Genomic DNA, 13,988 nt, shown 5'->3' with positions numbered 1-13,988 from the left:
AAATATATATATAAAGCTAAAATAATAACTCTGTTTCTGAAGAAAAAAAAAATCAGGACCATAAACTGGATTCATTTATAAAAATTGCATTTACTAGTTTTTATCATAAATAAAAGAGCGGGCTACTACATACTACCCCTCTTAACAAAAATTTCGTCCCGAAATTTGCATATCTCTGTTAAAACAATCCGGGTACTTCTCTTTCATTTTGTCTTCAAACTCCCACGTAATTTTTTTTTTTTATATCTGCGGTGCCTCCATAAGATTTTCACTGATGTGATTGAAACTGATTTCGCAAGTGTCCACGTATTGCTGGCAAGGGGGTATGGATGTTCCCAATTGCTGAACCTCGTTGTCTGTTGGGGCATTTCGTGGAGTAGTGACCTTTTTGGCCACAATTGTAACAACCGTTAGTCCCAGCTCGACAAACACTCCTATGCATCTTACCGCAATTTGGGCAAGGTGAAATTCCTTTCTGACCTTGGTTACCTCTAGTTGGCTCGAGGTTAGTCTGTGCCTCGTACCTTGGTTGAATAAACTGTTCAGCCCGTTCCTTCTCTTGCCACACTTTCTTACTAGTCTGATTGATATTGTCTTCGTTGCTGTCCCACTTGCGCTTCCTTTTGAGAGTATGTGAGGCTCCTAGTAAGTCGTTTGGCGTTGAGATCAATGGTGGGGCTGACTTGTCTGACGGCATTGCAGCTTCAATGTCAAGTGCCCTGTTCAGAGACTCCGTATATGAGAGTCCTCCGTGGCTCGCTAGAGTCATCCTAATTTCGTGTCGCAGACCGGCACAAAATTTCTCTGCCATCTTCTCATCTGTGTCCACTTGTTGCGGAGCAAACCTAGACAGGTTGCAGAATTCCTTGTCGTATTCAACCACAGATTTCTTTCCTTGCTTTAACTCGTAGAACTCAGCTTCTTTCTTCTTCCTATAGCTTTTCGGAATATATTTATCATATAATCCTGTCTTAAAATCTTCCCAAGTATAACTTGCCCATTGTTCAGGTGTCAGAATTTTTCGTCGTGCTTCCCACCAGAAATCCGCTGATCCTGTTAGCTGGAATGAGACGCAAGATAGGCGCTCTTCATCAGTACAACGTAGAAAGTTGAAGATGCGTTCCATTGCACGCACCCAAATCTCAGCTTCAGCCGGTTCACTCGTTCCGTCAAACGTAGGTGGGTTTTGCCTTAAAAAGAGTTCTTCGACTCTCCTAGTTGGGGGCGGAGGGAATGGGTTATGTCCTCGAGCATCTTGTGGTTCTTCGGGTACAACGTTACGATTTCTGCGATTGTTATTGTTTCTCGCAGGGCGTCCTCTCTTAGGCGGCATTCTGATAGCAAGGATGTGCCAATAAGTACACTCTAGCATAATCTAATACAAGCCTCAAAAGAATTCTTGTACAGGTTAAATTATTCTAACTTGTAAACAAGTCATAACTCCAATGACTGCATTGATGTAGTAAGCTTTAAGGGTCCTTAGCATCTCAAATCCATGAGTCATATCAATTCTTAAGCATATAATATCACATCATCTAAATTGGATACTTAAGCATAAGTCATGGAGATTCATAGCGGCTATAAAATCATGAGCTTAAGAATTATTCTATACGTATCACTTATCTTGCTGCCTTCACTATAGCCACCAAAAGATACAATCTAATTTCTTCTATGTTTGCTTCTATGTTCTGTCGTAGTGGTGATCTCATAACTTAATAGCTCTATGTTCATAGGGATTCATTCCATAGGCATACTTAATCGCACTTGCGTAAATCATTTCATTCAATAACAACATAACATAACTATTAACAGTTACTCACTTTGCTATTACGATAATTCTGACTTTTTGTAAACATTAACTCAAAACTTGGAAGAGCATACCATTCTGCTTCGTTGAGTGTGATGCGATGAAGTGCTGAGCTTTGTCGATTGAACTCTAGACACTTTAGTGATCCATTCTAAGTTTGGCTTAAATAAACTCTTAGGCTCAGAGCAAACGAACTGCTCTGATACCACTCAGTCACGACCGGCCTTAATTAAGGATAATTAATCCGGGAAAACCATGACTGGGGAAGGGAAAATAAGAAGCGGGTTTAGAAAGGGGTGCATAAAAGAATACTCAAAGAGCTTGAATACGCGTGAAATATTCCTTAAAAAGGGAAAATGCATAGTTCGCATAAAAAGGGTACTCAAAGAACTTGTATACGCGTTATATTCCTTAAAAGGAAAAAGGCATTTTTAGGGGCTTGGCTAAAACATTATCAGAGTTTGCAACGGAAGGTGTAACTGAAATAATCAGTGTTTACAGCGGAATGCATAACTGAGATACATGTATGAAGACATGTATCCTTTCTGAGCCTACTTTAAGTTCGACAAAAACTCCACTCAGCAACACTTCATCGCCCATCACAACTCAACCTGCACAAACATAAACATACGAAGGGCTGAGTACAAGAGTACTCAGTGGGCAGTGCCAAGCATATAACATAATATCAACAACAAAACACAACTTCGCATAAGAGGCATAAGTTTCTTTCAAATCCTTTGCTCATTAAACATTTCCATATTCATAAACAGCATGAGCGCATTCTTCATCATTAACAATCATCAATACTCATCGTGTCGTGGAGAAGGCCTTCCCCAACGAACACGGGCATCGCACCGTGAGGGGGAGCCTCCCTCAGCGGTCACGGCATCGTACTATTGAGGGAGGCCTCCCCCAATAGACGCTGTAACACTGGCATACTGGCATCGCGCCGCGAGAGAGACCTCTCTCAGCGGACACGGGCATCGCGCCGTGAGGAAGGCCCTCCTCAGCGGACACGGCATCGTACTGTTGAGGGAGGCCTCCCCCAACAGACGCAAGCATCAAACATAAGCATAAACTTATCAGCGTAAAGCATTCAAGCGTAAATAAGCGTAATCAAGCGTAAATCATTTAGCGTAAAGCATAATAAAGCATACCATACTTGGAGATCCAATTTGCATTATAAAGCATAACATTTGCATAGCATTTTATTTACGCGTAAGAAATTGCCCACCTGATAGCAAAGTTTTGCTAAGTACTGTGACTCCTTGAGTAGTTCTTACTCTCGCGCTTGACCTTAATCACGAGAATATAAAATAAGACATTGGCTCAAGGAAAATTCCCAATTAATGAGAAAGCATAATTTAACTGTGCATGAATCTTGTATGCATGAACTAACATTCTGAGCGATAATCGGGAATTCTACTATTAATCATTGTTAATAGATTTAACTAATTCTCGTCTAACGCGGTCGAATAGAGCTGTGATTCTTCATTTCCCATCGGAATATTCTAATTGTAAAATAGATCTCGTATTTGTACTCGATCGAAATAAAGAACTAACTCGGCTTTAATCGAGGTGTGATCTCATAAAAATTATCGGGCTTTTCAAAATTTAATAAATAATTGAAAACATTTCTCTTGAGTTAAGAACACCAACAATATTCTTACTCGTCTTTCTTTAATAATTGGATTTATAATTAAAACCAATTAAATACTTTTATTGCAAGTAAAAATGCAATTTCATGTCATGCTTAGCATATAATAAGTAATTTACTTAAAATATGCACATAATAATAATACAATATTATTATTATGTAAATCATCTTTTGAGAAAAATAATTAATTAAACTAAATAAATAGTCTAATTAATAAGTATCCATTTTTCTTTGAACTCCAGCCCAGTTAAATAATAAGATAGCCCATTTCTTTAAAAAAAAACATAAGCCCAATGTTTCAATTTAAATCAGGGCCCAAAGACTTTAATAAAATCGGTCCAAAGACTTTAATAAAATCGGCCCATAGCCAAAGCCCAATACCATTTAAACACAAGCTCAATCTTTTAAAAGATAAAAGCCCAATTAAAATAAATGATGAGGCCCAAATTCCATTTAAAAAAATCGGCCCATCACTTATTAAAAATCGGCCCAAGACTCGGCCCAAAATAAAGAAATAACCCGGCCCAATGTAAATAAATGCTAAAAGCCCAATTGAATTAACAAAAGAGGCCCAACTTCAATTAATTAACTAAAGCCCAATTTCTTTTCCTCCAAGTCGGTTCTCTCTTCTTCTCCCAGCAGAACACGCTCCACTCTCTCTCAAGCAATTCACGCCTTTCTCTATCTATTCTTTTTCAAACAGTCGCCGCTCAAGACATCTCTCTCTCTCTCGCCCGCTCTACGCGAGCTCCGCCGCGAACGGCTCCGGCGAGAACGACGGCCAGCCGAGGACATCGCCCCTGGTCCATTTCTCTCTCTCTCCATCTACTTCCCTCTCTCAATTTCTCACCCGATCTGTCTCCCGCAGATCTGCCGTCGCCGCTCCGTACTCTGACCATTCCAGCCGCCGGCGAGGCCGGCGTTGCTCAGAACCCCGACGTCGGTCTGCTCCCTCATCTCCTCTCTCTCGATTTACCTCTCAAACTCGACTGAGAGGAGGAGCCCTAGCTTTCCCTGAGATCGAATCCTCCGCCGTTTCTGTAAGTCCGGCGACCGCTAGTTGTCGTCCCCCCTCCAAACTTGGTGTCTCGGCCTCAAATCCGTGTTCGGGAAGAAGAGAGTGGAAGGGCGAGCCCTAATCGTCAAATACCAGGTCGCCGCTGCACCGCGTCTCCATCAGAATCTGATGGCTGGTCGCCGTGGCTCTGTAAATCCGGCAACTGACTGCCGGTTTCGTTCTCCTCCACGAATCGCCGCCATCTCCTTCGCGTTCCTCCGGCGACCAGGTAAAGTCCGCCTTCGTTGTTCTCCGAGGTCGACGGGGTTCGATTTGTGCCACGCCACCGCCGCTGCTGCTACTGGAAGGCCGGCTTCGCCGTTGCTGTCGCTGTTCCCGGCGAAGGGTGTCGCCTCGCCTACTCCTCGGCGCCGTTAAATCCCGATTCAGAGCAGGGCAATCGGCCCTATTTCTTAAGCTAAGTTCTCTAGTTTCATTCTACTATTGTATCTTGATTCATTTGCTTATGATGTGAAAGTTTAATACGAGGAGTTGTGGTTTTTCCTAATTCCGTTTATAAGCCGTGGAAATTTTGCTACTGTGCTAAATGAATAACAGCGTTGTTATATGCTCGTCAATGAGCCCTGTGTTGGATTATGAGCTAAGGTGTATTCTTTCTTTGTTTTGCATAAACTCATATGCTTGTTGTTCTAGAGTGCAGCCTGTTTGTGAAGTTTATACTTTCTATTGTACGAAATATCTAGGCTATTTGATGTAGATGAACTGTGATATGCTAGATATGGATGCAAACTGAGTTGAATATTTGGGATATCAAATTACCTTGAGTATTTTGTGTTGGTAGCTGCTGTTGTTGATAATGAATTCAATGGAGAAGAAACTCTCGATACTTGGCAGTTGGCAGCAGGAACTTCATCTCCCTTTCTGGTGCTTGGTGTATGAGAGAAGGAATGAAGTAAGTGGAAAGTTTGGTGGAGAAAAAGGGTGGTGGTGCAGGCTAGTGCGTAGGTCTCATTTTTGTTAAGTGGAGGTAGTGGTTGATAAATAATTAGATAGTGGAAGATGATTGTCTTAAGCATGATCTTCCTCCTAAAGCCAGCAAATTCGAGAGTTTTATTTTTTTACCCAAATGTACTGCGTCACTCTTGCTGCCAGTGGTGAGCTTATATGCAAAGATTTCTTCTTGTACTCAGAAAAAAAATCAATTACTGCATTGATTGATAGTGGTGGTTGAAGTTCTAATTGTAAATAATAATAAATCTTTGTGTCTTGGTTACTCAGTGCATCTACTATTTAATCGCGTGTTTGCAATCAAATATTGGCTTATGCTCATTATTCATGTATAAATTAAATAAGTAGATTTAATTCACTTCACAAGCCATTTAATATCTAGATTAAATCCGTATATTTAATCTGCGTTGCAGTCGGAATAATTTCTCGACTTCTAGTAAATAATAGAAATAATATTTCTATCGCATATAAATTAATCACTTGACTTTGCTAAGTCAGTTATTAAACTGGATAATAGATTATTGAATGGCTCAATAATCCTCGTCGCGTTTTTCTCATACGTAAAAAAAAATATATATATAAAGCTAAAATAATAACTCTGTTTCTGAAGAAAAAAAAAATCAGGACCATAAACTGGATTCATTTATAAAAATTGCATTTACTAGTTTTTATCATAAATAAAAGAGCGGGCTACTACATACTACCCCTCTTAACAAAAATTTCGTCCCGAAATTTGCATATCTCTGTTAAAACAATCCGGGTACTTCTCTTTCATTTTGTCTTCAAACTCCCACGTAATTTTTTTTTTTTATATCTGCGGTGCCTCCATAAGATTTTCACTGATGTGATTGAAACTGATTTCGCAAGTGTCCACGTATTGCTGGCAAGGGGGTATGGATGTTCCCAATTGCTGAACCTCGTTGTCTGTTGGGGCATTTCGTGGAGTAGTGACCTTTTTGGCCACAATTGTAACAACCGTTAGTCCCAGCTCGACAAACACTCCTATGCATCTTACCGCAATTTGGGCAAGGTGAAATTCCTTTCTGACCTTGGTTACCTCTAGTTGGCTCGAGGTTAGTCTGTGCCTCGTACCTTGGTTGAATAAACTGTTCAGCCCGTTCCTTCTCTTGCCACACTTTCTTACTAGTCTGATTGATATTGTCTTCGTTGCTGTCCCACTTGCGCTTCCTTTTGAGAGTATGTGAGGCTCCTAGTAAGTCGTTTGGCGTTGAGATCAATGGTGGGGCTGACTTGTCTGACGGCATTGCAGCTTCAATGTCAAGTGCCCTGTTCAGAGACTCCGTATATGAGAGTCCTCCGTGGCTCGCTAGAGTCATCCTAATTTCGTGTCGCAGACCGGCACAAAATTTCTCTGCCATCTTCTCATCTGTGTCCACTTGTTGCGGAGCAAACCTAGACAGGTTGCAGAATTCCTTGTCGTATTCAACCACAGATTTCTTTCCTTGCTTTAACTCGTAGAACTCAGCTTCTTTCTTCTTCCTATAGCTTTTCGGAATATATTTATCATATAATCCTGTCTTAAAATCTTCCCAAGTATAACTTGCCCATTGTTCAGGTGTCAGAATTTTTCGTCGTGCTTCCCACCAGAAATCCGCTGATCCTGTTAGCTGGAATGAGACGCAAGATAGGCGCTCTTCATCAGTACAACGTAGAAAGTTGAAGATGCGTTCCATTGCACGCACCCAAATCTCAGCTTCAGCCGGTTCACTCGTTCCGTCAAACGTAGGTGGGTTTTGCCTTAAAAAGAGTTCTTCGACTCTCCTAGTTGGGGGCGGAGGGAATGGGTTATGTCCTCGAGCATCTTGTGGTTCTTCGGGTACAACGTTACGATTTCTGCGATTGTTATTGTTTCTCGCAGGGCGTCCTCTCTTAGGCGGCATTCTGATAGCAAGGATGTGCCAATAAGTACACTCTAGCATAATCTAATACAAGCCTCAAAAGAATTCTTGTACAGGTTAAATTATTCTAACTTGTAAACAAGTCATAACTCCAATGACTGCATTGATGTAGTAAGCTTTAAGGGTCCTTAGCATCTCAAATCCATGAGTCATATCAATTCTTAAGCATATAATATCACATCATCTAAATTGGATACTTAAGCATAAGTCATGGAGATTCATAGCGGCTATAAAATCATGAGCTTAAGAATTATTCTATACGTATCACTTATCTTGCTGCCTTCACTATAGCCACCAAAAGATACAATCTAATTTCTTCTATGTTTGCTTCTATGTTCTGTCGTAGTGGTGATCTCATAACTTAATAGCTCTATGTTCATAGGGATTCATTCCATAGGCATACTTAATCGCACTTGCGTAAATCATTTCATTCAATAACAACATAACATAACTATTAACAGTTACTCACTTTGCTATTACGATAATTCTGACTTTTTGTAAACATTAACTCAAAACTTGGAAGAGCATACCATTCTGCTTCGTTGAGTGTGATGCGATGAAGTGCTGAGCTTTGTCGATTGAACTCTAGACACTTTAGTGATCCATTCTAAGTTTGGCTTAAATAAACTCTTAGGCTCAGAGCAAACGAACTGCTCTGATACCACTCAGTCACGACCGGCCTTAATTAAGGATAATTAATCCGGGAAAACCATGACTGGGGAAGGGAAAATAAGAAGCGGGTTTAGAAAGGGGTGCATAAAAGAATACTCAAAGAGCTTGAATACGCGTGAAATATTCCTTAAAAAGGGAAAATGCATAGTTCGCATAAAAAGGGTACTCAAAGAACTTGTATACGCGTTATATTCCTTAAAAGGAAAAAGGCATTTTTAGGGGCTTGGCTAAAACATTATCAGAGTTTGCAACGGAAGGTGTAACTGAAATAATCAGTGTTTACAGCGGAATGCATAACTGAGATACATGTATGAAGACATGTATCCTTTCTGAGCCTACTTTAAGTTCGACAAAAACTCCACTCAGCAACACTTCATCGCCCATCACAACTCAACCTGCACAAACATAAACATACGAAGGGCTGAGTACAAGAGTACTCAGTGGGCAGTGCCAAGCATATAACATAATATCAACAACAAAACACAACTTCGCATAAGAGGCATAAGTTTCTTTCAAATCCTTTGCTCATTAAACATTTCCATATTCATAAACAGCATGAGCGCATTCTTCATCATTAACAATCATCAATACTCATCGTGTCGTGGAGAAGGCCTTCCCCAACGAACACGGGCATCGCACCGTGAGGGGGAGCCTCCCTCAGCGGTCACGGCATCGTACTATTGAGGGAGGCCTCCCCCAATAGACGCTGTAACACTGGCATACTGGCATCGCGCCGCGAGAGAGACCTCTCTCAGCGGACACGGGCATCGCGCCGTGAGGAAGGCCCTCCTCAGCGGACACGGCATCGTACTGTTGAGGGAGGCCTCCCCCAACAGACGCAAGCATCAAACATAAGCATAAACTTATCAGCGTAAAGCATTCAAGCGTAAATAAGCGTAATCAAGCGTAAATCATTTAGCGTAAAGCATAATAAAGCATACCATACTTGGAGATCCAATTTGCATTATAAAGCATAACATTTGCATAGCATTTTATTTACGCGTAAGAAATTGCCCACCTGATAGCAAAGTTTTGCTAAGTACTGTGACTCCTTGAGTAGTTCTTACTCTCGCGCTTGACCTTAATCACGAGAATATAAAATAAGACATTGGCTCAAGGAAAATTCCCAATTAATGAGAAAGCATAATTTAACTGTGCATGAATCTTGTATGCATGAACTAACATTCTGAGCGATAATCGGGAATTCTACTATTAATCATTGTTAATAGATTTAACTAATTCTCGTCTAACGCGGTCGAATAGAGCTGTGATTCTTCATTTCCCATCGGAATATTCTAATTGTAAAATAGATCTCGTATTTGTACTCGATCGAAATAAAGAACTAACTCGGCTTTAATCGAGGTGTGATCTCATAAAAATTATCGGGCTTTTCAAAATTTAATAAATAATTGAAAACATTTCTCTTGAGTTAAGAACACCAACAATATTCTTACTCGTCTTTCTTTAATAATTGGATTTATAATTAAAACCAATTAAATACTTTTATTGCAAGTAAAAATGCAATTTCATGTCATGCTTAGCATATAATAAGTAATTTACTTAAAATATGCACATAATAATAATACAATATTATTATTATGTAAATCATCTTTTGAGAAAAATAATTAATTAAACTAAATAAATAGTCTAATTAATAAGTATCCATTTTTCTTTGAACTCCAGCCCAGTTAAATAATAAGATAGCCCATTTCTTTAAAAAAAAACATAAGCCCAATGTTTCAATTTAAATCAGGGCCCAAAGACTTTAATAAAATCGGTCCAAAGACTTTAATAAAATCGGCCCATAGCCAAAGCCCAATACCATTTAAACACAAGCTCAATCTTTTAAAAGATAAAAGCCCAATTAAAATAAATGATGAGGCCCAAATTCCATTTAAAAAAATCGGCCCATCACTTATTAAAAATCGGCCCAAGACTCGGCCCAAAATAAAGAAATAACCCGGCCCAATGTAAATAAATGCTAAAAGCCCAATTGAATTAACAAAAGAGGCCCAACTTCAATTAATTAACTAAAGCCCAATTTCTTTTCCTCCAAGTCGGTTCTCTCTTCTTCTCCCAGCAGAACACGCTCCACTCTCTCTCAAGCAATTCACGCCTTTCTCTATCTATTCTTTTTCAAACAGTCGCCGCTCAAGACATCTCTCTCTCTCGCCCGCTCTACGCGAGCTCCGCCGCGAACGGCTCCGGCGAGAACGACGGCCAGCCGAGGACATCGCCCCTGGTCCATTTCTCTCTCTCTCCATCTACTTCCCTCTCTCAATTTCTCACCCGATCTGTCTCCCGCAGATCTGCCGTCGCCGCTCCGTACTCTGACCATTCCAGCCGCCGGCGAGGCCGGCGTTGCTCAGAACCCCGACGTCGGTCTGCTCCCTCATCTCCTCTCTCTCGATTTACCTCTCAAACTCGACTGAGAGGAGGAGCCCTAGCTTTCCCTGAGATCGAATCCTCCGCCGTTTCTGTAAGTCCGGCGACCGCTAGTTGTCGTCCCCCCTCCAAACTTGGTGTCTCGGCCTCAAATCCGTGTTCGGGAAGAAGAGAGTGGAAGGGCGAGCCCTAATCGTCAAATACCAGGTCGCCGCTGCACCGCGTCTCCATCAGAATCTGATGGCTGGTCGCCGTGGCTCTGTAAATCCGGCAACTGACTGCCGGTTTCGTTCTCCTCCACGAATCGCCGCCATCTCCTTCGCGTTCCTCCGGCGACCAGGTAAAGTCCGCCTTCGTTGTTCTCCGAGGTCGACGGGGTTCGATTTGTGCCACGCCACCGCCGCTGCTGCTACTGGAAGGCCGGCTTCGCCGTTGCTGTCGCTGTTCCCGGCGAAGGGTGTCGCCTCGCCTACTCCTCGGCGCCGTTAAATCCCGATTCAGAGCAGGGCAATCGGCCCTATTTCTTAAGCTAAGTTCTCTAGTTTCATTCTACTATTGTATCTTGATTCATTTGCTTATGATGTGAAAGTTTAATACGAGGAGTTGTGGTTTTTCCTAATTCCGTTTATAAGCCGTGGAAATTTTGCTACTGTGCTAAATGAATAACAGCGTTGTTATATGCTCGTCAATGAGCCCTGTGTTGGATTATGAGCTAAGGTGTATTCTTTCTTTGTTTTGCATAAACTCATATGCTTGTTGTTCTAGAGTGCAGCCTGTTTGTGAAGTTTATACTTTCTATTGTACGAAATATCTAGGCTATTTGATGTAGATGAACTGTGATATGCTAGATATGGATGCAAACTGAGTTGAATATTTGGGATATCAAATTACCTTGAGTATTTTGTGTTGGTAGCTGCTGTTGTTGATAATGAATTCAATGGAGAAGAAACTCTCGATACTTGGCAGTTGGCAGCAGGAACTTCATCTCCCTTTCTGGTGCTTGGTGTATGAGAGAAGGAATGAAGTAAGTGGAAAGTTTGGTGGAGAAAAAGGGTGGTGGTGCAGGCTAGTGCGTAGGTCTCATTTTTGTTAAGTGGAGGTAGTGGTTGATAAATAATTAGATAGTGGAAGATGATTGTCTTAAGCATGATCTTCCTCCTAAAGCCAGCAAATTCGAGAGTTTTATTTTTTTACCCAAATGTACTGCGTCACTCTTGCTGCCAGTGGTGAGCTTATATGCAAAGATTTCTTCTTGTACTCAGAAAAAAAATCAATTACTGCATTGATTGATAGTGGTGGTTGAAGTTCTAATTGTAAATAATAATAAATCTTTGTGTCTTGGTTACTCAGTGCATCTACTATTTAATCGCGTGTTTGCAATCAAATATTGGCTTATGCTCATTATTCATGTATAAATTAAATAAGTAGATTTAATTCACTTCACAAGCCATTTAATATCTAGATTAAATCCGTATATTTAATCTGCGTTGCAGTCGGAATAATTTCTCGACTTCTAGTAAATAATAGAAATAATATTTCTATCGCATATAAATTAATCACTTGACTTTGCTAAGTCAGTTATTAAACTGGATAATAGATTATTGAATGGCTCAATAATCCTCGTCGCGTTTTTCTCATACGTAAAAAAATATATATATATAAAGCTAAAATAATAACTCTGTTTCTGAAGAAAAAAAAAATCAGGACCATAAACTGGATTCATTTATAAAAATTGCATTTACTAGTTTTTATCATAAATAAAAGAGCGGGCTACTACATGCTAAGTCCCCTTAAGCATATATACTCATTTATATATTCTATATTTTTTAACTGATGATGCTTGTTGGATGAAATGCAAATATAGGGTGGCTGATGTGAGTTCTTTCTGTATCTGGGTATGGCTTATTGGCTTTGATGCTGGGTTGGTGGTGTAGCTGATGTACTGTGTCCGAATTGATCAAGAGGAAAAAGAAAAAGACGAGGGAGTTGCTATTTCCTTTGTTTTGTTCATTGAAATATGTGTCAACATTCATCGGATGTATATCAATGTTCAGAGTAATTTATAAAATAAATGAAGAGTTCAAGAAAAGTGTTTTGTATGTTCATCTAATTTTCACAAGTAATGCAGTCTTCATTCTGCAGATCGAATATGGAAAATTTCCTATATCACATTTTGAGATTTTATTGAAAAAATTGAGATATGCTTATCTATAAAATGAAATTTGTTCATTAAAATTCAAAGGATATACCTATTTGTTCATATAAAACTTTTAACGAACATACATGTTATAAGCAATGAACCTAGCTCCGAAAAAGTTGTATACATTAAAGTTCAACACAACTGTGGAAAAAAAAATTGTCACAACGATTTACAATACAAAAATCATAATTTATTCTTTGACAACACAATAGTAGAATTTAATGCTAATAAAATTAATTTTTTAATGCTATTGTTTACAAGATACAAGTTACCAAATTTAATGCTTGAACCGAATCTCCTAAAAATAATGCCATGAAATTCGGTTACATCATATTTAGGGATGGCAATGGGCCGGATCTGGACCGGATCCTGCTTGGTCCAGATCCAGATCCGAATTTTCTTACTTAGGTCCAGATCCGGTCCAGATCCATTGGATCCAAAAAAATAAGATCCAGACCCAGATCCATTAGATCCACAGGGTCTCGGGTCCAGATCCATACTTTTTACTCTTTTAAAACATTTATAAATTTTGAATTAACTAAAAAAAATCGAATTTTGTCTAGAGTATCAACAATTATTTAAAAATAAATATTAAATCATAACCTATATAAAAATATTAGTATAAAATTTCATAATAAGTAAGAATATGATATTCAAGTACTAAATAATATATTAGTAGATACACACTTATTTTAATTGTATATATAAAAAGGGATGAAAAATTAATTATCATATCATTACAATCAATTTTATCTCTATCTTCATCACAATATTTAGTAACAGTGGAACAATGTGTCTTCCATTTTTACATTGAAAAAAAAACAATATTATCAATATAAATAAAAGATATAATAATAATAATAATAATAATAATAATAATAATAACAACAACTAAAATTTAAATTAAGATAAAATAAAATATTATTTTTAATAGAATTATATACATTATTTATGAAAATAGATGTTTAGATTAGTAATAGATCTTTAAGGTAGACTTTGATAAAAATAAAATAAAATATATATATTTTTTATATATAACCGGATCCGTGGGCCGGATCTGGATCTCAAAACTTTTGCTCCAGATCCAGATCCGCAAATCTTAAGAGTAATCCAGATCCATTGGATCCATTTTTTACAAGGTCCAGATCCTGTAAAAATGATCTGGATCTGCGGATCTGGACCGGGTCCAGGATCCATTGCCATCCCTAATCATATTATGCTTGAAAAAAAGAGAGTCAATAATACCCTTAATTTGAGATGAACGGTAGATTTGGTAGTATAATTGGAACCGTCAGATCTTGATATTTAGATGGATATGATTG

The 13,988-nt window shown here is 39.1% G+C and overlaps 2 protein-coding genes and 2 long non-coding RNA genes across 6 annotated transcripts; 2 read left to right on the top strand and 2 right to left on the bottom strand.

Moving 5' to 3' along the window:
- Positions 1-55: 55 nt before the first annotated feature.
- On the bottom strand, positions 56-6,031 carry LOC131014451 (uncharacterized). Of its 2 annotated transcripts, XM_057942430.1 has the most exons (3): positions 5,302-6,030; positions 3,042-3,103; positions 56-2,418 (listed from the first exon to the last, which is right to left on the bottom strand). In XM_057942430.1, the coding sequence occupies exon 3, from the start codon at positions 1,370-1,372 to the stop codon at positions 269-271; it is 1,104 nt and encodes a 367-aa protein (XP_057798413.1). In that variant the 5' UTR covers positions 1,373-2,418; positions 3,042-3,103; positions 5,302-6,030; the 3' UTR covers positions 56-268. The 2 variants fall into 2 exon arrangements, with proteins under 2 accessions (XP_057798413.1, XP_057798414.1); XM_057942431.1 differs by lacking the exon at positions 3,042-3,103 and having other exon boundaries at positions 5,302-6,031.
- On the top strand, positions 3,111-5,755 carry LOC131014453 (uncharacterized). The gene is made up of 2 exons (XR_009098219.1): positions 3,111-4,267; positions 4,333-5,755. It is a non-coding gene; the product is annotated as an uncharacterized LOC131014453 (long non-coding RNA).
- An 82-nt stretch (positions 6,032-6,113) lies between the features above and the next one.
- Positions 6,114-12,089, bottom strand: LOC131014452 (uncharacterized). Of its 2 annotated transcripts, XM_057942432.1 has the most exons (3): positions 11,358-12,087; positions 9,100-9,161; positions 6,114-8,476 (listed from the first exon to the last, which is right to left on the bottom strand). In XM_057942432.1, the coding sequence occupies exon 3, from the start codon at positions 7,428-7,430 to the stop codon at positions 6,327-6,329; it is 1,104 nt and encodes a 367-aa protein (XP_057798415.1). In that variant the 5' UTR covers positions 7,431-8,476; positions 9,100-9,161; positions 11,358-12,087; the 3' UTR covers positions 6,114-6,326. The 2 variants fall into 2 exon arrangements, with proteins under 2 accessions (XP_057798415.1, XP_057798416.1); XM_057942433.1 differs by lacking the exon at positions 9,100-9,161 and having other exon boundaries at positions 11,358-12,089.
- Positions 9,169-11,811, top strand: LOC131014456 (uncharacterized). The gene is made up of 2 exons (XR_009098222.1): positions 9,169-10,323; positions 10,389-11,811. It is a non-coding gene; the product is annotated as an uncharacterized LOC131014456 (long non-coding RNA).
- Positions 12,090-13,988: the final 1,899 nt, after the last annotated feature.

Source organism: Salvia miltiorrhiza, chromosome 3, assembly GCF_028751815.1.
Source record: "Salvia miltiorrhiza cultivar Shanhuang (shh) chromosome 3, IMPLAD_Smil_shh, whole genome shotgun sequence".
NCBI classification, from domain to species: domain Eukaryota; kingdom Viridiplantae; phylum Streptophyta; class Magnoliopsida; order Lamiales; family Lamiaceae; genus Salvia; species Salvia miltiorrhiza.
This window is presented reverse-complemented; position numbering and strand designations above follow the sequence as displayed.

Coding starts and splice junctions, on each gene's coding strand:
- LOC131014451 (XM_057942431.1), bottom strand. CDS start 1,372: ATGCTAGAGTGTACTTATTGGCACATCCTTGCTATCAGAATGCCGCCT.
- LOC131014452 (XM_057942433.1), bottom strand. CDS start 7,430: ATGCTAGAGTGTACTTATTGGCACATCCTTGCTATCAGAATGCCGCCT.